Below are 27,715 nucleotides of genomic sequence, written 5' to 3' on the forward strand. Positions count from 1 at the left end.
TTTCCTGCTGCTCATATTTGCATTGTTTCTTTGCCATTGCAAGTACTAAAAACTTGATGCACATAGCTTCCTGAAGGAAATCAATTTTATGGGATCACACTTCAATTATCTTCCTCCACAGCAGTGCTTAAACGCAACAGCCAATTCCTAATCAAGTTTGACAAAAGAGCAGGGCAATATAAATATGAAATCCTAACATGCTTTATGAAAATAGGTGCTTCTATAGAAGATACTCCTCCTCTCATGGAACAGTTGCCTTTAACCCCACTCCTTGATGCCAGTAAATGCAGAGGGGAGCCCTTATACTTGACCCAGGGTAAATTTCAACTGGAGCCAGGTTTTTTTTAGATATCAAAATCAGTCAGCCTTATGACAAAAAAAAGATTGAGGAGCTGAGGGGAAGTAAAAGCTAATTTAATTCTATGACTCATGGAAACATGTGTTATCTACAAAGATAATTCTGTTGTCTTAGTGTGACTCCAGTGTGGCCATGATCTTCACACATTTATGACTTCAAAACCACACTTTTAGTCTTCAACAAAGCTGAGAATAACAGAAGGGTTACCAACTTGCCATCTCCTCTCTTTCACCATGATGTGGGAAAATGCCTTCCTTGGTCCTGATCATTCACAGTCAAAAGTCATCCCCATTCATACTCATTCAAGGCAAGAAACTGAAGAATAAATCATCACCCCCTAACTTCATGCAACACCTTCTCTTCCTCATCACTACATTTTCACATCTTCTCCTTGATTCTGTAGCAGACTTCTATGCTAATAAAGGCACTGAATAAAAAATGTGGAAGAAGCCTTTTGAAAGATTCTATAACCTTTAAGGCCATAGTATTACAGTTCTCAGGTACTGAATCTCTGAATTTAATACAAACAGAAATTTAACATGAAGACACCTACAGATGGATGTAGATCTAGTGTGAAGTGTCCCATACAGAGCCTTCAGTCTCTCACAGCCCACACAACACAAACTGACTGGAGCAGAAGCCTCCTTTGCCATTATATTCCATGTCAGTATTTTACCCTTAAGTTAGAAAGAGGAAGCAATCACCCAGTGTGTCCAAATGAACTTGCATAAAGCCAGATTAGACACTAAACAAGACATGAATTAGTCAAATTAAGTATTTCACATCACTGATGTGTGTCTCAGTTTTAAAGATATATATCTGCTAGGGAAGGCAGGAGCCTCCCTTGGAATGAAAATGCAAGCCCTCTCCCTCCAAATTATTATCATTTTGAAATTAAGTAGCTCTCAGGCAAAGACATGGGGATAGGAATAACAGTTCTTTACTAGTATTTATAACAAAGCCAACAGCAGCTCTGGCACTCACACCAAACAGAACAGGACCCGTGACCCTCCCGGCCGCGGGCGCTCTCCCCTCGCTGCAGTTCCGGGCACGGCCGCCAGGGGGCGCTGCTGCTCCCGCCGGGCGGGGCAGGCATTCCGCCACACCGGCAGGGGGCGCTGTGCCGCGGGCTGAGGCCACACGTGGTAATGGCGGCTCGGCTGGGACAGGACGGGATGGGAGAGAGGTTTTGCTGGTCAAACCCCCCTGGGGCAGCCGGCCCCAGTGTTTTAGCAGGATTTACGGAAACAGCAAGCTGGGCCGGCAGGAATGAGCAAAAATCCTGGGGTGGTAGCAAGATGCACCAGACGCTCCGGCCCTGTGGCTGGAACCGTGGGAGGTCTCGGCAGGCGGGGGTGCGCGGCTACAGCACAGCAATGGGGACAGGACAGCGGGTCCCAGCAGGGCAGAGAGGAGCAAGCCCAAGATCGCGGCACCCGAGCAGACGAGGATAGTTCTCTCATTTAGTGGTGTAGGTGTTAATAAGGGCTCACCACAGCGGCTGCTCTTACGAGCCAAGACTCACCCACAGAAGGGATGAGGCAGTACCGGACTAGGCTCCGGCGGTGACAGGGAATCCTCTTCGCAGTGAGTCGCCTGTCTTCCTCCGAAACCCAGAGCGAGAGCCCCAGCAGCTCCCCCAACCCCCATCTTTTTGCCTGTCCAAATCTCCAGGTATCCTCTCCCCTGAGTTTGGCCACGCTTTTGTTTTTCTTAAGTACCCGGAAGTACCCAATAGTATCCTAGGAACTTAAGGGAAAAAATTCCATAAGTACAAAAGAAAGAAGCCCAGCCCCCAACACTGGTTTGAAAAAGGAGGAAAAACCCCTCAAACCTGGAATAGAAGAATCTAACCACTGAAATACTATCTGTGGTTTTGGGGAGGTAGGAGGAAAGAAACCGTGTATTTAAAACAGATTTTAGTTATACACATACATAAATACATATGAAGTCATTTAAGGCCCAAATAACTCGGTGAGCAATGCACTTGCTGTCTCAAACATACTGCCTCCAAGTAAGCCTCCATTAATTTTTCATTTCCCTATCTCACTAAGGTTTCCCTCCACCCAGCAGATTCTTTGAGGTCAGGTTAGTGGCTTTCCCTGTTGGGTTTTTTAAAATGCTTTCTCAGTGCCTGGAAGGCCCATTTATAGTTTTAGCACAGCATGCAAGAACATGATGATCTGTTGTACTCTTGAAAGCTTTCAGGAAGCTATCATTAAGATTTTTTTAGATCACAGGAAACAAACATAGAAGAGGTGCTCTTACATTGATGCTTACTCAATATGAGATGAATCAATACATATGTATTCACTATTTCCCAGGCCCATAGGAACAGAGACCTCATAAACCATAGCTGTTCCCTATCTACTACACACCAAAGATGAAGAACTCCCACTTCAGCAGCACACTGCTGGCTAGGGAACTCATGAGGTTTTGTAACATTCCTCTGGAGATTTTAAGAATTGCTCTCTTGCGTCCTAAAGCAGGGGACTACCAAAACAACTGCAGCTCTTACTACCAAATCACACAGCTGAGATTAGATAAAATAGGTTTTATTAAACTTCTGCTAGAGAGGTGAAACAATTTGGTCACTCAGCAATTGTAACTATCTTCTCACCTGTAAAGCAGGAAATACTCCTATGTTCCTTCCTTGGTAAAAGAATTTTACCATCATCAGTAAAAGACAATTTCCCAAGTGGTCTAGATCATGAGGAAGTTCTATCTTTCCATTCCTTCTCCTAAGGAAGAGCCTTCTCCTAAGAGCCCATATCCTAATGGTAACAAACCCAACACCCTTAGGCACACACCACTATCCTGCCACACAGACTTTATTATGGGATATTATGACTGCTTCTGGGCTCTCACTACAACAGTGTTTACAAACATATCATGGCATCACCCCAGCTTTGTCATTAAACTTATCCACTTCTGTATTTGCATGGAAATCTGGCTAATCCGTAACTAATAAAATCTTCAACATAGTATTATATATTAATAATAAACAGATACTATTGCAGGCTCTGTTGCAATTACAGTAAATTTTGTGGTTCTAAAATGAATCACCAGCTGAGCCCAAGTGTATGTTGTTATTAAAACATTTCAAGATCCAAAGACACACAGACAGTAACAGTTTTAGTTACTACCATACTGACAAAAACAAAGGCAAATAGGTATGAATGCCCACTGAATAAAATCGAAAAAAACCTATGAAAAAAGCAATAAAATTTGTAAGTCTTAATATCCAGAGAGCCATGCAACCAAAATGCAGGTACAAAACTATAGTTGAAGCCTTAGAAGGGGAAAAATACAATATAATTCTATTAACCAATAAGGACACATACGATTAAAAAAAAATTGGTAACTGATACTGAAACAATAATCACCATGCTCCCACTGTCATAAGAAGGACACATTAAAAATTAAAAAAAAAAAAAGAAATAGGTAGTTGGAGAGAGAGCATTATAAGGAATTTGTAAACATAATAAGAAAGCAACAATTTACCAAAAAAAAAAAAAACAACCCACAAAACAGCACCACATCATGGCATTTTCACTTATACAATTATATATATATAATCAAAATATTAGAAAGCAATGTTTTTGTTCAACAGCTGCAATTTTTTTTTCTAATAAAAAATGAAATTCCTATTTCTCCCTTAATTCTTTATTCACCTGAAGTGTTGCATAAATAAATCTAAATCTTGCCATAAAAATTAATAGGGACATCAGCAGTTTCCAAATTACATAAAAAGAAATTCTACCTTTAGAATATACATGTGAGATGCCAGGGGTAATCAGCAAAAAATACAAAGCAAGTATTAACACAATGACTACTCATTTTCGGCATTGCTCATTTGAGTAACAAGGAACTGCAAAGTAAGAACTATCAAAGACTGAAGTTAAAATGTAAATCGGAATACATGAAAGGCATACTCCAAATCTCTTCAGGTGTAAGTTTGTGATCCATGCAAACTTCTGAAAAGTCTGTATTACACAGCGAGCCTCAAGTACAGAATCACAGAATAGGCTGAGTCAGAAGGGACCCAGAAGGATATCAAGTCCAAACCCTACACAACCTGCATTTAATTTCCCTGCTTAACAAAATCCCCCACGATAAGAGCACAAGGGTGTAACAGTTATAGGGGTAGCTATTATTTGTGTATGGGATCCATAGTAGTTTTCAACTTGGAAACTAGCTATGGAAATATATCCACTTAGCTAGACAAATTCTTGAATGTGCAGCATGAGTGAGTGGCCTTTCTGGCTACATTCAGTTCACTCCAGGACCTTCAAATGAAACCAGCAAACATAAACTGGCTGCCCTGGAAAGATCAAGTCCAGAAGACTGGCCTTTACCAAAATCCAACCTAGCTACCACCAGAATCTTGGAAGTTTACTAGGAACTTCCAACACACAACACTTTTTTTTCAGCTAGTAATTTTCATTACTCTCCTTGGATGTACTGGTAAAAAATGAGGGAAGAAAAAAAAGTAATTGGTGATTAATATAGCCAAGCTGATGTGGCTAGAGGCTCAGAGTGCCAATAATCACTTAGTAGAAAGATTTGCAACATTATCTCCTCTCTTGTCAGTATATCTCTGAGTCACTTCCAGTGGAAGCATGGACCTTTGTAAAGTGAACAAAAGTCCACTGACAGCAGGGCTTGTTTTCATTAATTTGTCATGAAGGATCCCTTTTAGGTTGTCCAAGACTAAAATACTTTGCTTTAATGCAATCTTAGTCTCCCCCGAACATCTTTTCTTAGCACCTACCAACACCAGACTATGAATTGCTCCTGAATTCACATTGGTCACAGCAACTTTTGAAAGTCATGTTCACACTACAACTATGACCACACAACCCAAGGTATCTGCTAAACTGCAGACACAATCAGAGAGAAATTTTTCCAATTTACTGTTACCTATTCCTCAAGGGCTGACAAAGAATTTTAGAGGTCAACGAGGAACAATGTTTGTTTAAGACCCCAACTATAATTCAGTGCTACCTATAAAGAAATCCAGAAGAAAATACAAATTACCTGAATTAATTTATGTAGCAAAAATTCTAGTCTAGTTGGTGATGGAAGTTAATAGAGCTGACTAAATGAAACATTTGTTTGAAGATTGCCAGGAACACTCACGTGCTTGTTCCATACCATCACTCTACTATTTGTGCATGATATCAGCAAATTCAGAATAGTTCTTTCCCCTTGCAAAATAATAGTTAGAGGAAGCATTCATACTTGATACTAGAACTTCCTTGTAATAACCTGTTTCCACTAACTTGTATACTCTGTACTTCAGTTGATTACAGCTTGCAAGATTACTACTTCTGAATATATTTTCCCAAGAAGTTAAATATCACTGTCTTTGACCAACTACATATGGCTAGTATTATTTATTTTCATTCATACAAAAATACTTAAAAAAGGTATTTTCCCAACTTTTCATATTCCTGAATGTTTTTGCCTACAGGCTTCTCTAGACAGTGCCACTTAACAAGAAGGAAAAAAAAACAAAAAACAACAGCACTAAAGCTAGGATGTATATGAGACAAAAACACATTAAACTTCATGCACAACATTAATAAGCAATATCAGAACAGCAGGTGTCTTGATCCAGATGTCTGGAGCTATACTCTCAAATCTTCAACTGACATCTGTACCTCCAAGTGATTCAAGCTAATTGGACAGATTTATTAAATGACATTTTCAAACTTTACAATGAAAACTATTCATTTGAATTTCAAGGTAACTAAAAACTTAGCTATCCTACCCATGAAAGCCAACATTAGGATTCATTGTCACAACTAGGGCCCACTTACCTGATGGATACATCTGACAGGAGAAAAGACATAAATGGAATTAGATAATCTTCCTGTTCACAGCAATCTGTTCGCTGTGAGTGTAATTACAGTACTAAACAAAATGAAACACACAAAGGCTTTATAAAAATCAGCATATATGGCACAAACTAGGGAAGTGCTCAAGAATTAGTATTTTAAAACAAAAGGTGCTCAACAAATGAAATTACATGTGCTTTTTCTATCCATCTGTCAGCAACAGAGGTCTCTGAATTAGGAAGTTCTTTAGTTAACTCTCACAGTCCAAAAGAATATCAGTGTTCTTTAGACACTGACTCCAGAAGTGTCACTGGTCTTCTGACAAGTCATATATTCTGCACAGTGTCAGCATTTTTAGAGCTCCTGTAGTCTGAGCAACATTTCTCAGTACTTCCATTAATAAGCATCAATTAAAGAACTGAGACACAGAAATTTATTTTGCCTTGAAACACAAAACTGGTCTAAAGTAATTCACTGAGTCATTATAAACTTTTCCTTAACTTTATTTTGGATGGAAAATTAAACACAGTAAAGAAATCTTACCATCATGAATCTCAAATGCCAAACTAGTGATCTTCTGTGTAATTATCATCATTGGACTGTCACAAAAAAAGAAAGAAAAACCAATTTAGATACAAATTCAGGATTTTCTTTCACTTAGAAATACCAGGGGAAGTTTATATTAGGAGTCCAAGGTAACTACTCTAAGCTGGAATGTCTTCAATGCAAGAACAAAGTGATTTGTTTCTTAGCTCAAACCATTGCAGTTTTCAATGCAATAAGAATTTAAGCCTTAAACGTAGTATTTGATATCACCTGTCTTTTACTGCTGCATTAGGTTCTACAAATGCAGCTGAAATGTTTCACGTGTATTTTCTACTAACATAGTTAACATATTTTTACAGGGAGAAGAGTAAAGGACAGAGCAATTATTGTAAGTTACACCTGCAGTAAGCAAAGGACAAGAAAACTATAGCAAAGTTGAATATTAAAATAAGTTATTTAGCTATGCAGACCACCTCCATGGTTTCTACTAACACCTGATTCTATCTTTGATTTTTCCATGCAGAATTATTATTTGCTTCAAATAAACATATCTGGAAAAAAAAAAAAAACAGCATACTTATGCTGTCTCAAACAGAGTTCACTTTGTTCTGAATTTGGTACACTTGAGTGAATCTTAAACTGTCCAAGAAATATTCTGCCCTGGTTAGCCAAGTCAGTTTTGTACTGAGAAATTATACCATTTTCATAGTATCTAAGAGTTTTGCCTGATGTGAATCTTAAAATTACAAACCCCCTCCCTGGGGTAGGGAAACAATGTGGATTGCATAAACTACTACAATTTAGAAATTTAATTTTGAAATCAGATCTCAAAAAACATATCAGGGTTCAATTTACCTAGAAGTATCTGAGCTGGAGACAAAAAATACCCAAACCAAAAAACCAAGAACAACAACCAAACAACAAAAAACCCTACAAACAAAATACCCTCACAATAAAATAATCATTCTGTACAATGGACACGTAGTTTTGTTCACGTCTTGAGTGCACTTGGCATTTTTATAACACATTAAGTTGGCACAGAAACACAAATTCAAAAGCCGTTAAGTCCTCTTTCATTAGCAGGGTTACACTAGTATTTTTCTGCATAGTTCAGTCCGTCAAATTGATTTTTTTTTTTTGGTAGTGGTTAAAACAACTTCAAAGCACAAAATTATTTCCAGTCCTCAAAATGCAATTAGGGGAAGAAAATTTCTATGGTACTATTAGTGCCCCAAATATCAGTGCCCTTGATATCAAGGCTAGAGTGACACACAAGGGTCATAAAGGAAGAAGACTAAACAGGAACAGATAGTCTGGTAAATGCCTCATACCTTTTTCTAGCATTTAATCTGTAGGCCTGCCTGGTGCTGGCAGGAATCCCCAACTGACTCTAAACATAATGGGTTTTCCTTCTGTAAGCAGACATGTGACAGCATGGGTCCTGCCTGGTGGAAGGATGGAGTCCAGGAGGAACTCAGTCAGCCCTTGCATTAATTCCAGCTGATAAATCTGTCATTGTTATCACAGCAGACCCTGGTATTCTATTTTTTTTTTCTCCTGAAGTGGCTATTCCTGTATCATCAAATATTTGGCTGAGGAGCAAAAATCTAGAGACTAAAAGAGGAAGAGTCCTTCCTGGCACAGTAAGGCTGTGAAGCAGGATTTTAACAATCCCTTTTAGGTACTGGCAGAAAGGCAAAGGAGGCAGCTGGGATCTGTTAGTACTGCAGCCAGGACCACACAGCTCTGCACAAGCAATTGCATCTCCAGCATGAGGTATTCCCAGCTTTCTCTACTGTCAGTGCACTGAGACCTTCCTTCAAATTTTGACCAGATTTTCTAAGCTTGGGCACTTCAGACAGGCCCTGCAAGCTAGGAGAAATATCTAGATAAACATTCAAAGGTCTTTTGGGGCTAACCACTATATGAATCCCTGCCAACATCTTTAAAAAAACTTGCTTGTTCTGGAGTTCAGCAGCTGGTTAGGAAACTTTAGTTATTTTCTTGAGCTTACTCTCTTTTCCCAGAACCAGAGAAAGTTTTCTTTCTCTGCCTGTTTTGGAAGTAATCTCTGTCTCGTGTCAAGGGAACGTATGAAGTATATGCCAGAGATTTAATGTGATATGCATACATCAAGCTCCCAAACTGGTGCACAAAAGGGTGGTTTAAGCCTGCCATCTCAAACATACAATCAGAGGTCAGATCTAGGCTTCAGAACAGTTCTGTCCAGAGCACAGAGCTCATAAATCATGGAATAATTTGGGTTGGAAGGGACCTTGAAGATCATCTACCTCCATTGTCTCTGCCCTGGGCACAGACACCTTCAATTAGATCAGGTTGCTCCATCCAACCTGGCCTTGAACATCTCCAGGGATGGGATGTGGGAATCTTTGGATGTGTTTAGACCTAGCAGAAATCTCTGAGCTACCACCAAACCATCAGAGCCACATCTGAAAGCAGTACAGTCACATTTGAGCAATGTTGTGCTCAAGCTCTACTAATTGTTTTGAGAATGGGAACAACAAAGTGCAATTACACCATTTCCACAGTCAGCTCAAAACTTTGATCACTGCCAAGGTTGTACACTTTGGCCCTACAGTGAACTGGAAGGGGCAGCATCTGGATTACAGTTTCACAAGTAATGATGAAATTAAATTCAACATCAGTAAATCTAATGTCTTTATGCATATGACTGTGTTGCAAGCTCTCATTATAGCCAGTGGAGATGTAGTCAATAGAGTCGGGGCATCCGACAAGTGACCCAGTTCACACTCAGGTAGATAGTTAGTGGTGGGTCAGCTGAAATGCCCTCCAGGCTCTACTGTCCATATCAATCACATCTCTGCTGACTACAACTGGAACTTGGCTATCTGGCTTGAAGGCAGACACTTGGATGTAAGACAAATGTAGAAAGATGTTTTGGAAGGTAAGATAAAGATGACAGAAAAGGTGAACTCAACCATAAGAGCTTTTGGTTCAGCCCACAAGTTAATTTTCTGGACTATATGCCTGTTACCAATAAAAACTGAGAAGTAACAAGGCTAACTAATACAATTCTACCACAGGTTATGCTAAACTACAAAGACCACTGCCACTCAGTATCCCTGGAAAGTATTTAATGCATTATTTTAAGCAGACTACCAAATACACCCCATCTCTTTTTTTTTTTCCCCCAGAATATACACTCTCATTTAAATCAACAAAAGCACTAAAACAGTAGCAAACTTGTAAGAAATATTGTGCTTCACTTCTCTGTGTCTGCAGCAGAAAAAGGAATTTCCAATATTATTTATTTTAATTTTGCCCATTTAATTCTGTTTTGCTCCTATACAGTTCAAGTCAAATATAGGTATAAGTTCATGATATAACATGAGGGCACACAGAGACAAAACTTTCTGTTTCCAAAGTCTCTGTGACTACCTCAATACCAGGTTCCTGTCTCCTTAGCTTTCTCCTTCTGGAACACCTAACATAAAATGAAAAAAGAGAGAAGCTAAAAGCTATATTCCATAAAATGATCAGATTTTCCTCAAAAAAGTGGTATCAGACTGTGCCAGGCAAGCAAGTACACTAGACACAATTCAAGGTTCATCATGCTGTCAAGGATTTTTAATGGAAAAATAAAAGAGGAAGAATTCCCATAGCCACCAAATCCTTTATGCCATTCAGACAGGAACAAGAGGCAACAGATAACACATTGGTGGTTCTAACAGGAACAATTGTTCACAAAAATTCTCAGTCTGTATGATTAAAGTAGAGTTACTTATATATTTGCATGTGTTCCAATATGCACATACATACTCAGCTTTCTCCCCAAGTTTTAAAGGTTAACACAATTTGAGTGGGAAAGCAACCAACAAAAATATCCCAAAATGGATACAGTATCACATATAGTATATATAGTATACTCAGGAGGAAAAGATAGAAAGGTTATTTTTCTCCTTACCCAGAAAAATCAGCGGAATACTGTCCATAATCAAAGATATAGACCCTAGTAATTTGGCACACAGTGAGGTATCCTAAAGCGAAAACAAAGCAATACCTGGAAAGAAAATGGGAAAAAAATTAATTAAAATTATAACTATTTCTACACTGAATAAAGTATCTTTTCAATAGACTTTAATCTCCAATTATTTCTACAAAATATTACATAATAGGAATCTGTAATTATGCTTTTATTCTGCCTGAGGTTTTTTTGGTAATGTTTATTCTATGCAAGCACATACTTGTTTAAAGTGTGCAGTACAACCATATAAATTCTATTGTCAGTAGCCAGAATATTTATTCACATAGCTAAAGCCTAGAATTTATACTTCTAAGTGCTGCTGTAAAAACTAGAAGTCCTATGAAGAGAAAATGAATCTGTTGAAGTTTTGGTTTTGGTTTTTTGTTTGTTTGTTTTTGGTGATGCTTTTTTTTGTTTTGTTTTAGTTCAGAGTTAATTATTGTATGTGTAAGCATACAAGTTTGGAAAATGATAAAGCAAATAACTTCCATTGCATGTACTGCAATGGATTCAAAATTCAGTACCATAAATCGTATTGCTGCTTTTTTCAAAGGAACTGGAAAGCAAGAAATTTTCAAATACACATATTAAAACATAGCTGAGTGAAAAAGGAACAAGATGCCTTTTGTCTTCGGTTAAACTGATCCTGAGCAACGGTAAGAAAAACACATATACAATCCATCTTATGAAAGTGTTGTATGTATGATAAAATTAGTTTGACATACCATTTTCTTAACAACGCACTAGTGAGAAGTGATTTGCCAATACATGTCACAAAATCAGCCAGATATTCTTTGAAGTCCAAAAGGTCAGTGAATGCAAGCAGGAACTTAACTAATACTTTAGGACTTTAATGGATGAACTATACAGTCTTTATTTCATGTTCACAAGACTTATGTGTAATCCCTACAGCAGACTATATAATTCATCCAAATCCAGTTAGAATGAAAATATTCATACAACAAACTGATAATCACAGCCAGGACTGTATTCAGGTGAACTAGTGAGGGACACTACAAGACAACCTTAGAACATGACTTTCTTCCCTAGATAAATATTTTGCAAAAATTTATTAAGATTAGAAAATCTCAGGTCTTAGAAATTATTCCTCAATCTGACACTTGCTACATAGAACACTTGCACTTTAACCTTTAACTGAAAAATGTCTTACATATAAGCCATTTAATATTTTAAAGCATCCAACTTTGAAATTACAAATTACCTTATATACCATTAAATTACATGTATTTTGGTGAAAAAAATATTTTAGAGGATCTCTTTTAGCAATAGTTTATTTTCTGTTTTCATTAGCATTTATAATCCAGAAACAGTATTATGCTGGGTGACTAACTGGTACAAAAGTGCTTGTAGTAAGAATACACTGGCACAGGTTACCCAGAGAGGTGACAGATGCTCTATCCCTGGAAACATTCAAGGTCAGCTTGAATAGGGCTCTGAACAACCTGATCTAGTTGAAGATGTTCCCACTCATTGCAGCATGGACAAGATGTTCTTTAAAATTCAACTCAAGCTAATCCATAATGCTATGAAATAAACATTAGTCACCATGACCAACATGGTAGGGGTTTCTCACAACATTCAGTTAATACCCACACTGAAGTTAAAGTGCAGAAATGGAGGAAGGAAAACCAAAACATCTTAAACTTCTTGGTTAGATTCCAAATTTCAGTCTAAAGCAAAATCTGTCTTCCAGCAGACCAGTGAAATTTGCTGCTATGTTGCACTCACCATACACAGCTATGAATCTTAACTATCTTCCAGCTACGTCAGCCACAGCTCCAAGTTACACAAAGATGGGAAGACTGCAAATTAATTGATGAGTAAAACACAGGAACTTGCTACCCATACAATGGTTTTCAACTTCTAACTGCATCTCTGCACATTAGTCATGCCACATCGCCTCCCTTTTTGATGAGAAACGTCATTTCATCAGGCAAATTGCAGCAACATATTATCCCCTAAAGAAACTTAAAAAGTTTATGACAGCATGCATCATTCCTGTTGGTTCTTCTGCAGGTTTGTAGTGCAACTTTATGATCATCCTAACTCTCATACAAATCCACCTTTACTTAAAAAATTTCAAATAAGATCTGAAAATGTTTTGAGAACTTTCTGAACTACTCTTACTGCACGTTTCTTACTCTCTTCAGTGATTCATTCACCAAAAATTCCCCTCAGATCAGAAAACTGAGTTGGGTTTTGCAGAACTCAACCACATCAAGTTTTACCCAACTCCAGAGCTAACTACAGGCTGCACAAAAATGCAACAGTTTTACCGAAGGCTAAAGTTTCTCCACCAGTAGAAAAGCAATTGGTTTTAAAAGTCAATGTTACTCTACACTTGCTTCTCACTGTATAATGTTCTTGTGAGCAGAAAGACAAAAGTATTGCACACTAAACATGAACAGCTACAAACAAGTTGCAATGTTGCTATTATTACAAGTAACTTTTAGATAAACTGACCTGCAATGAACAGTGTATTATGAAACAGAAAGACAAAAACATTCATTTAATTCCCAGGATCTTTGTCAATACAACCTCACTTTATCAACGGGTGCAACAAATTCAGACATATCTGGTAGCGTGTAGCAGAAAGCAGAACACAGTGGTACTTTTAACTCCTGATGAAATGTTAAAAAAAAAAAAAAATCAGCAATACTGGATAGCCTATTATATAGAAGGGCTTTTCTTGTACAGGTATTCCATATAATATTTCAATTCCTTATAATTTTTAACTTCTCAGAACACTAAAAATAGTATATAATATGTTCTATACATAAAATTTTATCTTTACTTGATATATTTCTTTTTAAAGAAAACTACTCAATGTTTTTTAAAAGTATATTCTAACGTATTTTAAATTAAGTACCTTAAACTATACACATAAATATTACAATACATAGGAAGTACTAAGTAAGCAGTCTCTCCATGTACTTATTTACAGGTGTTTATCAAGAGAACATCCATTTAATTATATTTTTTTTAAAAATGCGAATTAATTTCTGATTAGCAAATACATACATTGTTCCATTCACCATTTTTTGTCTAGTAATTTTCCTGTAAATAACATTAAGCAATATATATATCAGGAATTTTTACCTGCATGTATACACATAAAACCAAAAAGCATGATTCTATCTATACATGTATATACACACACACATATATACAGGGTTTGGTTCCTTCCCATCACACAAACTTCTAGTCTCCAAACATCCTCATGGAATTTGCTACACACTTCCTATTATGCTTTCTACTGCTAATATTATGTAGATTGACTCCTGAAACACGATTTCTGCTAATGCAGAAAACTTCAGTCTTATCCCTGTACCCCTCTTTTTTATTGTCCTCACAAGTTTACCACAGCCAACACAACATTCACACCAGCATTGCTCACTTCAGTGCAAAGTGGTTGGATTTTGTTTGAACAGTTGATTTTCTTTTCCTACAGGCATTTTTATCCAGTGTCACTTTACAAATTCACTCCACATGACACAGCAATCATGGTTTAACTCCAGCTGGCAGCCACTCTCTACTTCCACCAGACACCCACCACCCACGGGGAAAGGAAGAAGTAGAAAGAAAAGGTGACTCTCATGGATTGAGATAAGAACAATTTAATAAGTGCAAGTAGTTATTATAATAATAAATATGCTAATACTGTTAATAATAATTGAAATTACAAGTAGAAGAAGAATAAGTAATAGAACCCAAGAGAAAAGTGATACACAGTATGATTGCTCACCACCTGCTTACTGAGTAGCAGATCAGTCACCTTCCAGGTAACTCCTCCCAGTTTATAGACTGACCATGACACTCTATGGTATGGAATATCCCTTTGGCCAGCTGAGGTCAGCTGTCCTGGCCATGCTTCCTCACAGCTTCTTGTTGCCGCCAGTTTGTCTACCTTTGTTAAGTTCGAATTAGTTTGCCCCAGTTGCTCCCCCGTTATTCAGAGTGGTCTGTTCCCAGTTATCCATCACTGTAAACCCCATCCCTTATTTCCAGAGAATTCCCCATCCATCACCCTTATCCTGCCCTCAATCCCCATCTGTCTATGTAAGCCCAACCCTTTATTCTAGCTCTTTCCCTGCCCTTTATCCCTTCCTCGAAGCCCCATTGATTGTCTTGCTGCCGTCCCTCCCCCGTGTCTTCACCATTGGTTCCGAACACTAATCCCCTCCTACGAACACTCCTCTGATGTATTCCCATTGGTTAATACTTTCACCACCCCTTGCCTTTAAAACCCAACGCACAGAGGTGCTCAGGGTCTCGGCTCAGACCTCTTCCCTGCAGTCCCAGCCCTTCCCTTTGTCATCGCTCCCTTGCCCTTACAATAAAACTCGTTCCTGGGAAGTTGGAAGAGACTGAGTCCTCTCTTTCCTTTTGCTGCGACCTACGACCACTGGGATTTACAGAGCCTGATTGCGTGGAGCTCTGGAGGTTCCGTGCTGAGACAGCTTAAACTCGCACGGTTCCCCACTCTTGGCGTTGCCAACGGCCAGAGTCCTGAGCTAGCCAGAGCGTGAGAGGCCATGAAGACCAGGCAGCATCACTTCTTGTGCACTTCCTCAGTAGAACAGCATGAGAAACTGACATGCATCTGACTTAAAGTAAGCAATATCTAGCCACAACCAAAATGTCAGTGTGTTATCTATTCTCATACTAAACACTATTCTCATACTAAATCCCAAGAAGAGCAATGCACTAACTACTAGGAAGAAAATAAACCTTGTCCCAGTCTAAAGCAGGACATACAGCAACCATCCTGCCTGGCACATCATGTGTAACAGGAAGACATAAAGGCTCAGACAAAGTCTCCATCTAGCCCAGAATCCAAAACTGTGTCCTCCCCACAGCAGGAGCTCACACATGCCCAGTGTTCTCCAATACTCAAACAATCAGCACTTTATAGACCCAGATTCAAACACATTATCCATGTGTTTAATAACTCCCAGCAGACTACAGTTCTATCAACTTCTGGCTCCAAAGCACACCCTCATCTTTACCACCCTCTGTTGCTCCACATACACTGGAGAAAAGGCTGTTAATTTCAACATCTTCAGCATAACTATACACAAATTTGATAGAACTGAATGAGCCAGCAGAACCTACTAATATAAAGTTTCCACATACTTAAGAATATAAAGATTACGTATGTGGTTTAAAAGCAGAACCTCTATCTTTTACCTGTATTCCTCAGAAATTTTGTGTTGCTAGTCAAGAAAGAACATCCACAGGTTAATTCTAGAGCTGATGAGCAAGCTGAGCAGCACACAGATCCAGGCTAACAATCAGCCAATGTATGTTATGTTTCTGCATAACAAGGAGTGGGAGTGGCACTTTTAATTTACACTTTTGGGGGACTCAGCATCTTAGTTATAAAATGTATGTTCCTACCATACCTATCTCTGTTTGCACAAAATGCAGCAAAAATAGAACTGTGCCCTTGATAAAGGCAGGCTTCGAGAGATGTCATAACAGTTTCTGTTATTTTAGGCTCTTCTCATGCAGTCGAAGGACAACAGCAAAATATGTTATTTTGCTGGAAGAAAATTAAATAAACCAATCAATGTAGGGTGCTTTTTTACCAGCATAGTACAGATTCAGCCTTGAAATAAAGGCTTCATGTCCAGTCAAGATCTACTTCTTCCATTATGTTAGGAAAACGTAATTTCTTTTCTTTAAATGTGTAATTATTTCATTTCAAAAGGCAGACCTAAACACCATGTAACATCATACTGCATTGATTTTTAAAATAGGTAACAGAATAGCCTCTGAGTTTTTCCAAACACTGTGCTGAAAGCTGCTGCCTAGGTTTGCTTGTTTGTTTTTCTACAGATTACAGCAACTTTTTTAAAAAAATCCTAAAAAAATTGAATTCTTGCCTCTAGGGTCAGAACTGAATTCTTATCATAATTCAGCTATATTATTTTTTTTAATTCTAATGATCATAATGAGTTTGCATTGCTCACACAGAGAAATTCAACTCTGTGCAGTTAGAACATACAATATTTGCTTACAAAACTTCAAAGAGAAAACTGTGCATCAAAAAAAGTCCAAAGTGTGAAAGCTAAACATCTAATCTGCAATCATCCAGCACAAGCCAACAGATATACTGATTAGAATTAGCTTTGTTTTGACTATCTTAGAGCCACAAGGTAAGCTACTCTGCCCCAGTCTGCTGTTTTTACACCAAAAAGAGTTGCCTATTTATACAATTTATGTATGCATTATTAATATTCATAATTGGCATTTCTTAGGAAATGGATCAGTTTTCTGTTGTAAACAATAACAGCTTCAGAGTGTGTGCGCCTCTAAAATACAAGCCATGTTAATCCTTCTGGCCACTCAGAAGCCTCTGATTCACACACTAGTCTGTCCCTTCTGATTACTTCAAGTGGAGATCCAAAATGCATTGAAATAAACAAATAAAAAGACAAAACCAGACTGTCTATGAGCCCATTTCCAGAGAAGGAAACATTCATACCATCATGCTTTCGTAATAAGCAATCTGACTATCATATTCTACCTATTTTTTAACCCTCAGCTGAAGATTTTTGGATCTGACAGCCATTTTAAAGCAAATTTAACAAATGGACAGAGTTCTCCAACATTTTGATCCAACAGCAGCTCAACACAGCCCATGGCAGGAGGGCTGCACAGGCCTCCAGCAGTGCTTGCTTAGCCTTCCTGTCCCAGTAGTGCCCAGGTTGGGTTTTGCTCAGCCAGCAGAGAAAATGTTATCCAGGCCCCTCGGTCTCCTGCATCCAAACACACACACACAGGCTGGATACATGAGGATTCATTATCTCAATTATCCCAGAACCATTTGTGGTAGCTTGACTGTTTACTGCAGATCAGCTGCTGACATAGTCACTTGACTAATGTATTTTGATGTTTTGCTACATAATGGCTTGGTAAAGTAAATCTTTACCAAGCTAAATTAAATGATCATTCCATTTATAGCTACAGGCCATATTCCAAATGCAACATTAATACATGACAAATGCAACAGAGTTATTCTTGTCAAAAATGCATGCAAAAACACTTCAGATCTTCCACATGCTACCTAATATCACATTCTCTTGCTTTCCAACCTCCGTCCCTTCTCCCTTCCCTTCTGGAACATCTCAAGGACAAGGAGACCAGCTTCAGACTCTCATAAATGAAAGAAACATCACCTAAAACATAAGTCAGGCAGGAGGGAGGGTGCTTTCATGTCTTCCTTGGAAAGGTAGAAACATATTCTGTGATTCATTCTTCCTGTACGACTCCAAAAGGAACACAGAACTAGGAAAGGTGGGAATGAAAAAATGTATTTGATTCCCTAGAAAACACAAACCTGAGAGCTGAAATTGACCGTGTCTAAAATTTAATGTTAAGCTGAGATGAGACATGAGGGGTTACCATAAGTTCTCTCACCCCATAAGTTCTCTCTCACTTGAAAAACCACATTGTGTCATATCAACCCCTATTTCTGCAATCACTTGAAAGTATAACAGTAAACAAAGCAGATAAGAGCAGCAAGTCTGACCTTTGCATTTTAAAAAGTTGACAATAGCGTAAGAGCTCTTAAAAACAAAGAAGAAATCCTAACAGCTTCACAACACAAATCTGTAAAGGCAGAACTCCATGATGCTAGAATCTGTCTTATAAAGCCCTGATGAAGGAAGCAGAATCTTGAGATCTGACAAAAATGAGTACTCATAACTCAGAAAACAAATAGCTGACATGCTGGTGCTGTGACTTTTCATCTGTTCATATATTTTTCTACATAATATTTGCCTAGCTATAGAATGTTTCAGCATCACAGCATGCAACTCATTTTGTGCTTCCTTTTTCTTCCATGTGATACATAAGTAACTTTTCTGCAAACACCAGAACTGTGCTCAGAATCATTAATTTTGCAAACCAGCAGAAACCCATAGACCACAGAGTCAGAAAACAGTCTCCTATTAGGAGCTTGGTAGCAACACAACTTCTGAGAGTATTTTTAAGGAAATAAAAATGTCATTACAGAACACTGATAATAATGGGACTACTGCAAGTGCTATTTTAAAGGATGGGCTTCATAGTTAAAATGGTTTAGAAATGGTAAACTGGACCTGCTAGGAACAAAATATTTTGTAATAATTATATTTCAGTGGGCCAGTAAGCTTTATACAAGAACTCACAGGTAGTTTAACAGAACAAGTTCTCTGACAGCAAAACAATAGCAAGGTGAATCATTAAACCCCTCACTGCTGTTAACTCGGCACTTGGCAAGTATCATCTTGGATGAAGATAAGAGAGAGCTGTTATTTCCATTCACCCACTCATCACCCTGCTCCAGCTACACACACCCTCGTGCCCCATGCACATCCCCATGATCTGTGGGGAAGGAGCAGATTCCCAGCTGGCTCAGCCCTCCAATCTTTGCTGCAGCCCCCCATCTTTGCCTTGAGACACAACACCTGAAGCAGAGAACTGGTGTGGCTGCAACACTGCCGGGAAAGAGAGGCAAGGTTTGCTCGGTCATGAGGTGATGCTAGCTGGAATTTGTGTTCAGCCAGCCAGGAGACATTTTCTGCATGTGTTAAGGATGGCAGCAGCTGGGGAACATACGGGATATGATTTGCTGAGAAGGTGATTGTGCAGCCAGAATCAGTGCACAGGGCAGCCAGCAGATTAATAAACAACCCAACTCCCTTCAAGCAGCGTACAGAACGCCACAGGAATCAGATTTAGTTACAAAAACCAAGTGTTTTAATGATTCCAAGACTAAAGGAAAGCCAGGAGTTTGTGCTAATAACCTAACACAGCTGCATTTTCTTTTAAAACATTTTTCAAAACAAAATGCCCTACAGAGGTGTTTTATCAGAGGGGATGATGGTATTTACATTTCCCACCCTATTTCTTGTTTTGCCTCTAGGAAGGAATCAAATAATTCTTTGTTTTCAATAGGGTACTGAATCAACTGCGAGCCCCACAGCTGGTCAGACCTGCACCAACACTGCAGCCCTATGCCTTGCCAAGCTATTTACACCAGCTTGCAAGCAGACACGCATCTCAAGCAGCACAGTGGCTGCAATAAAACTCTTCTGAAATTAATAAAACCGTTTCTGAAAAATATAATTTGCTTAAAACATAGCATAAATGCCTGCTTTTCTCCAATGCTTAACATTCCTTTAACCTGGAAAGACCTATCCCTTCAGATGACTTCAGACTTTAATTCCTGACCAATCCCCATCCCCCAGCTAAGTTAAAGCACCGCCACAATGTCCTATCTTCTGCATCCTTTAATCAATGCATGCTGATGTATATAACACTCACATGATACATCAACGTCACCACTGTCACAGTATTTATCATATGGTCCTGCAGAAACACACACAGAGATCTAAATCAGCTGTTTCCTGCTCTCAGATAGGAGAAAACATGTGGGTCGCTCCGTTTTTTTTGCTCAATGATGAAGCCTGACACAGAAATAGAGGATGACAACTTCTATTTTTGTGTAGATTTTTCTCCTGCATGTGAGAAACACTAATGACTATTTCCAGGGATGAATTTGAGATACTCCACAAAAAAGAATGATATGCAATACACAAGGAACCCATTATAAATAAAAGCCTTGCATTTATTTTTGGAACATTTTTCATGCTTCCAGTTAGCAATGGAAAACAAAAAAGAAAAATCCAAAACAAACAAAAAACACAATAAACAAACAAAAACCACATACAAAAAAACCTCACAGCAAAATAAACATCTACTCAATGACAGTCCAAGTCATGGCACAATCACTTAGGGAAGTGACCTACTTCAAGCACAGGCAAACAATATTACACAAAGATGTATTTATGATCTTTAAATTAGAAAGTAACTATGTTGTCCAAGTATTTATGTACATATTGCACATGTTTGTATTTATATAACCCATACCTTTTTAAATATTGATTTACTGGAATACTGTCTTGATCCTATTTCATGTATATTTGAATTTAGCAGCACTTTTGGCCTAGCATAGCCACTGAACTGCTTCCACTCTAGTTTGTCACCTCCCTGCTCTTCAGCAGATCCATAGAAACTACTCATGTTTGTCATTTTCTAAAATTCTTCAAAATTTCCCTTTAAAAGCCCAGTGCAACCAAATTATCTCACAATTTATTAAAACTAAGCAAAATTGTAAAAATCAGAATGGCTCAGGTTTTTCCAGTCAAATTAATCATATGACCCATCCCTCATAGTAAGTTATATGAAGTCAATTAATAGATACTTTTGGGTAGATTTAATCACAATGTATGCTAGTGGAAGAGGCTACATTTCTGTAAAAATGCAGTCTTCATGTCAGTGCTAAGAGGAATAAGGAATTTCAGGTTGTTCATCAATTATCCTTTGAGATATGAGATTAAAATAATGGATTATTGACCTACAGATATAATCTATAGATATAGATGTTACTGCCATTTGTCTATCACTCCTCACAAAGATATTCCATTACCTTTCTGAGTTATTCTCTCTCTTACATTTCCTAATGTAAGAACTCACTACAGGCCTCAACTTTCAATTCATTGAATTTACATAATAGAGACATCCATATAAGATTATCTGAAAAAAATAAATAATGATTAACCTTACTTCAACAATTTCTTTCTCACAGCATTCAAATGCTTTTCATACTCACTACCAGGAAATTTCCTTATACTAACTGGTTTCTTCTGTTTTGTACAAGTAGGGATGTGACCAAACACAATAAGCCATTCTTTATGCAGGTTAAGATCTTTACTTCCTCATCAAACAGGGTGTCCAAACAAATGAACTTCTCACTCCCAAATCTTTTGCAACACTGATTTATCTATGAACAAAATCTTCTGCTGCTAGCAGGACTGTCTAGAGACAGCATTCATACAAAGAAGGCATCTGCAATGATTTTGCCAGCTCAAAGCTTCCTTTGTGAAAATTTTTATTACTTGAGTTCTTTTATCGACAAGTAACACAAAAGTCACAAGAGAATTCTAAAGAGACATGTATGAATTTTAAACCTGAACTATAGAAAAGAGACTATTAAGGGAGCTCATCTTGAGTTGTACTTTTCATAATTAGCACTATTCTAAATTAGGAAATATGCTCAAATTTCTTTTTCATCATATTTTGAGCCATTATACAGTGAAAAACTCAGTATTTATTAAAAGCCAAATATTATCAATTCAAAGTTTGTTAAACTCAGAATACAGTTTAAAAAGTAATTTACAATAAATGTTTAACACCTTATTTTCATAGCAAGAAATACACATTACATAGATGTAGAAAGTTTACTATGATTACAGTGGCAAAGGTCCCACTGCATGTTAGACAATTCACTGTAACACCACTGAACAGCCAGCACAGACAGGCAGAATCAAGGAAGAGAGGTGGACTTCAGCAGCCTGGGAAAACTATCACAAACTCATGATATAATTATAAACAGGTGGTTTAAACCAAGATCCACAAATGCAGTGCTCATCTTTATACAGCTACTCTCTTAGCATTAAAATTCCCATTGTTTAAATCCACAGAACCTTAATATTTAGTTGCTAAATTTACAGAGCTATCTCAATCTCTCTGACTACCCCATCTATAGAAACACCTGGTGCACAAGAGCATTCTGTGAGCAAGTATGTTATAGATTACAATTCACTGAACTGAAATACAGGTTCATAGAATACCAGATTGGAAGGGAAAAGAATCACCTGATCCAATCTTTCCTGGCAAAACCACAGCCTAGACAAACGGCCCAGCACCCTGTCCAGCTGAATCTTGAAAGTGTCCAATATTAGGAAATCCACCACTGGGGAGATTATTCTAATGCTTGATTGTTGTCACTGTGAAAAGTTTTCTTATGTCTAACTGGAGTCTTCACAGGAGTAACTTGTACCCACTACATGTCCTTTCCCCCCTTTTTTTTTCCAAGGAATCATATGAAGTCTCCATTTCCTCCATAACCACCCTTTAAATATTAGAATACAGTGGTAAGATCTCCCCTGAACTTTCTTTTCTCACGACTGAATAAACCCAGATCTCTCAGCCTATGGCAGGCTGCCTGGTCCTGTTATCATCTTTGTGCCCTTCTCTGGATCCTCTCCAGCCTGTCCACATCCTTTTTTGCAGAGCAGGGACCAAAACTGAACACAGCGTTCCAGATGTGGCCTGACCACCATTGAATAGAGTGGGACAAAGTCTTCTTTCTGTCTGCTGGTGCTGCCCCTGTTGACCATCACCTTGTTGGTTTTCTTTATTTCTGCAACACAGTGTTCACCCTCGAGCTGTTGTCCCTCAGGGCCCCCAGGTCCCTTTCCCAGACCTACTCCCCAGATAGGTGGATCCCAGCCTGTGCTGCATTCCAGGACTTTGCTTTCCCAAGACCTTACACTTGCCCTTACTGAACTTCACAAGGTTCCTGTCAGCCCACTCTTCCAGCCTATCCAGGCCTTCCTGCAGGATGACACGCTCTTCCAAAGTGTCCATTTTTCTACTCAGTTTCATCTCATCTTCCACATTACATCTGATAATATTAAAATGCACTGGGCCCAATATCAAGCCCTGGGGGACCCAATTTGGGACAGGCTGCCACTTTGAAGAGGAGGATCTACCACCACGTGACTGAGAATGCAGTTTCTCAGCCACTTCCCCACCCACTGCACAAATTGTTTGTCTACACCATCACACATCAGTTTCTCTAGGAAAAGGCCACAGGAAATAATATTGAAAGCCTTGGAGAAATCCAGGTAGTCAACATCCACCCCTCATTCCCCGTCAACCAAGCAGGCTGCTTCATCATAGAAGGCAATCAGGTTTGTCAAGCACCATTTCTCTTGGGGAATCTGTGCTGGCTTTTCCCAATCACACACTTCATCTGACTTGTGATAATCCACAGGAGGATTATATAGAAAGAGATATTTTGCTTTCCTAACTGCTTCTCTGCACAACCTGGCAATGTCCTTGTAGTTTTCAACAGGTGTTAATCTACTTTTCCATCTCTGTTACAGTTCTCTTTTGTTTTTGAACACAGTCAGAAGCTCACAGTTAAGCCAAGTGTATCTTTTGCTCTGCTTACTCCCCTCACCTTTGAAGGGGATGAACTGCTTTTGTGCTTCCAGGAAAACATTCTTGAAAAACACCCAGCACTCACTCACTCCTTTATCCTCCATGGAGCCCTCACAACTGAGCTCTGAGTCAGCTGAAGTGTGTTATTCTAAATTCCAGAGTTTTTGCCTCAGTACTGCCTTCAGCATGCTCAACCACATCCCAAACACCACAATATTGTGATCACTGCCACCTAGGCTATCACTGAGATATTAAAAACAGGTTTTGTCTGTCTTTGAGCAGCAAGTCCAGCAGTGCCTCACTCCTGGTTGGCACATCTAACATTTGTATGAGGAAGCAGTTCCCTCTGCATCCCAGAAACGTGATGGATGACACATTAACTACTGTACGATTCTTCCAACAAATGTCTGGTATGGAATTCACCCATAAGAATCAGATTCTGTTGACCTGAAGTTTGCTTAAGTAACCCAAATATTGCTTCACTGGCCCTATATCATCTTGGTTTGGAGGTCAATGGCAGATGTCTACTGTAAGACTCCCCTTGGAGACAACTCCTCTGAGCTTGACCCAGAAGCATTCAACATGTCCCAATGTCATAAAGCCCAAACCCCCATGATGGCATCAGCTACAAAGTCAGAAGTTCATGCACATCATCCATTTCTGGCTGCACCCTTTCCTCTAACTGTCAAAATGGAAGAAAAGGACGCCAATACTTTTCATTTGGACTCTCAGGGCTCTATAGTTTTCCCTGATTTTAGTTTATGCTGAACTACTTTTATGGTCACTATTATAAGAACATCTAAACATTAAACTTGCCTACTCTCCAAAACAAGTTTTTGTTAGAAAGGGTGTGACATACTTATAAATTGTGCTCAAGTTAATCAAAATTACTGATTTTCAACTAGAAGAGAACTTTTCATTTTATTCTAAGCATGTGAAACTCTACACTGTAAGCCTTCATGCCTAAAAATAGTGTGATTGCCAGTCAGCCAGAAATTTAGAATGCATCCAGAAGCTCCTACGCTGCACTTGCCAGGAATGTCAAGACTTTGAAAAATCACATATATTATAACAATCAAGACAAACTAATCTGTAACACAAGCACACAGAACGCACTCTGATTATTCATTATTGTGAAGCCTGGCAGTATCACTGCAGTTCAGCTTCCTTCTGTATTTTCATTATAAACCAAATTGGAAGAAATGTTTCAACTAAATGTTCATGTTCTGGTCTACATGCCTTAAAAAATACAGTTTAACATGTTTGGGGATTATGACGCTTAGTAGTGACTTGAGAATATGAAAGGGAATCAACAGTATCTTTTAAACAAACGATTTCATACTGTTTTGGTGACTGAAATCCCACAAAGTCTCAGACCAGAGTAATGAGAACTCTTCCATGAGGGGTTTGCAGCAGCTGTATCCTATTTATGTGAAACAAAACATGGTGAGTTTATATGTCTATGTTTTGTCACTAGCTGTTGAATTAAATTGTTTTCACAATGTGAATAAATCTCATTGGTTGAGCTTTAGTCCACCAGGTATCCATCCAGCCAGGGTTAAATTTCAAATGCTATTGAATACTTAGAGTGTTAGCTCTTAAATAACTTAAAATGCTCTTGTACTACTAGTAATCAGTCTCCTCCCACTTTTAGCTGCTGGAAAAGTTGAGAAAAGATTCTGTAAAGACATTACAAGTCTGAAAGCATATTCTATTTAGGCCTTTCTGGAAAATTTCAATCACAGAATGGGTCAGGTTGGAAGAGACCAGAGTGGGTCATTTGGTCCAATCTCCCTGCCCAAGCAGGGTCATCCTAGAACACATGGCACAGGTTTGTGTCCAGACAGCTCTTGAATATCTCAAGTGAAGTAGACTTCACAGCCTCTCTGGGAAACCTGTTTCTGTACATGGTCACTCACACAGTAAAGTTCCTTCCTCATGTTCAGGTGGAACTTCCTGTGCATCAGTTTCTGCCCATTGCCTCTTGTTCTATAGGTTGGCACCACCAAGAGCCTGGCTCCATCCTCTTCACAACCACACTGTAGATATTTATAGACATTGATGAGATCCTCTGTCAATTGCGTCCTCCTGAGGCTGAACAGGCCCAGCTCCCTCAGCCTTTCCTCATAAGAGAGATTCTCCAGACCAATTTAGTAGCTCTCTGCTGGACAAAGGAATAAGTTGAAAAAAAATTTAAAGATGGAAAACTTTTTAAACTTCTACTGGGTGTTAGGGATAAGTACTGTTTGCTGTAACACCATTTCACGTATAGTCTTAAGCTAGCACACATATTCAAATTAGGAAGTGGCAACAGCAAGAGAAAGGTTGGTGGAAGTCTTGTGAGTAGACAACAGAATTAAAAGCAAGCCAACAGATTGTAAGATGCATATTTTGTTTTAGAGATTTCAGCTGAATGCCAGAACCTTGTCATAATTCATCTCTGGAGATACAAAGATAACAAGTGTTGAGGAGAAAGGATGAGGAAAAACATTCTACTTGAAACAGCATCAAGTGTAAAGGACACCTACAAAAGAGAGATGCAGTCCTGTCACAATTCATAGAGAGTTATATACTTAATAACTGAACACAGTAGTCTTAAACCTTTCAGTTGATGACTTATTCAAGTATTTTCAGTCTATATGAAGCTCTACCACACAGATTAGATATTTTGATTATAATTGAAAGCAGTACATAGGTTAGCCTTCAGCTGTTAATAAATTAGGATCAGTGACACGACCAAAAAAAACAGCAGTGCTTCCCTAAATTATTTGTGTCTTTGCCAGATAAGGTATTTTAGGAGACTATGAACATATTAGCACATCTCTAGCCTAAACTGATTATTTTAACAGTACACAGACAAGCTGCACTTCTGCAATGACTGATTTTCTCAAATTATTTCAACAGTGAACCAATAAAGTCTGTGAATGCAATGATGTACAAAAAAGTGAAAACACATATCTCCTATAAAATCTACAACTGCAAGAATAAAGGAACAAAGATTTTAATCCAAAGGCATAGTTATTCATCTTGGCCCAATCACACTGGCTCCCTGCAAAACCACGAGAACAGGTTTACAAGGCAGAGAGGGTAGCCTCAGACAATTAGAACTGCTGTTCAACTGCCCACAGCTTTGTCTTGCTAGCCTCAGAGGTGTTTTATGAAGTGGTAATGCAGGTAATTTTAATTCAATGTGAATTAAATGTGATGAGGAACTGGGTAGGTTTTTGTTCTCAAGGTCCACCTCGACCTTATGTAGATCTACTCCTAGGTGATGATCAGCTTGAAGGAGAAAGCATATGATGACAATGGTTATCCAGACCCAATAGGACAAAGTCCTGAGTAACCTCATCTGTCTCCACCACTGACCCTGCTTTGAGCAGGCGGCTGAGTCAGAGACTTTGATGTACCTCATTCTATGAATTTATTCAGTTTATTTAACTGTTAACAGTTTATTAATTGTTAATTTTTAAGATAAAATGAGGAAGAAAATAAGCAATTTCTTTTATTAAAGCTTTCCATCACATTGCAATATATGTGCATTCCAAATATAAAACAAAAGTGTTCAACAGCTCTTTGTCCCAAAACAAGTTAATTTTCTTCAAACAATCCATTTCCTTCCTAGGACTTGCAAGAGGGAGAGTTGCACAGAAGAATGCTGCGGAGGCAGGGTGAAGCAAACCCTACTGAAAGAAATTACATTGCAGCAATGAATACTGGAGCACAACCGAGATGTTGCCACATGGGATAAATGCAATCATTATACTTTTGCACATAGTTTCATCTGTACAGTATCTATATATCTCCATACAGCAAGCTATAAATGATCGCTGAATTTATGGAATTGTACAAAAGGCTCTCACTCTAAAATCCCAATATTTT

General features: G+C 38.5%; 1 protein-coding gene across 4 annotated transcripts in view; it reads right to left on the minus strand.

Annotated features, from left to right (window-relative positions):
• Window positions 1-27,715, minus strand: part of MBOAT2 (membrane bound glycerophospholipid O-acyltransferase 2) — a 94,568-nt gene that overhangs the window by 25,144 nt on the left and 41,709 nt on the right. For 3 of the 4 annotated variants that reach the window (XM_005521878.3, XM_088052965.1, XM_088052963.1), the window contains 2 exons: window positions 10,694-10,789; window positions 6,745-6,800 (listed from right to left, as the gene is read on the minus strand). In XM_005521878.3, coding sequence (XP_005521935.1) covers window positions 6,745-6,800; window positions 10,694-10,789 — 152 coding nt within the window. Of the gene's footprint in view, window positions 1-6,744; window positions 6,801-10,693; window positions 10,790-14,522; window positions 14,546-27,715 lie in introns of those variants that run through there. The other variant, XM_088052964.1, reaches the window with a different exon arrangement.

This window comes from Pseudopodoces humilis, chromosome 3, assembly GCF_049639895.1.
Source record: "Pseudopodoces humilis isolate 2021_Gansu_Grassland_sample_001 chromosome 3, ASM4963989v1, whole genome shotgun sequence".
Classification (NCBI taxonomy): Eukaryota; Metazoa; Chordata; class Aves; order Passeriformes; family Paridae; genus Pseudopodoces; species Pseudopodoces humilis.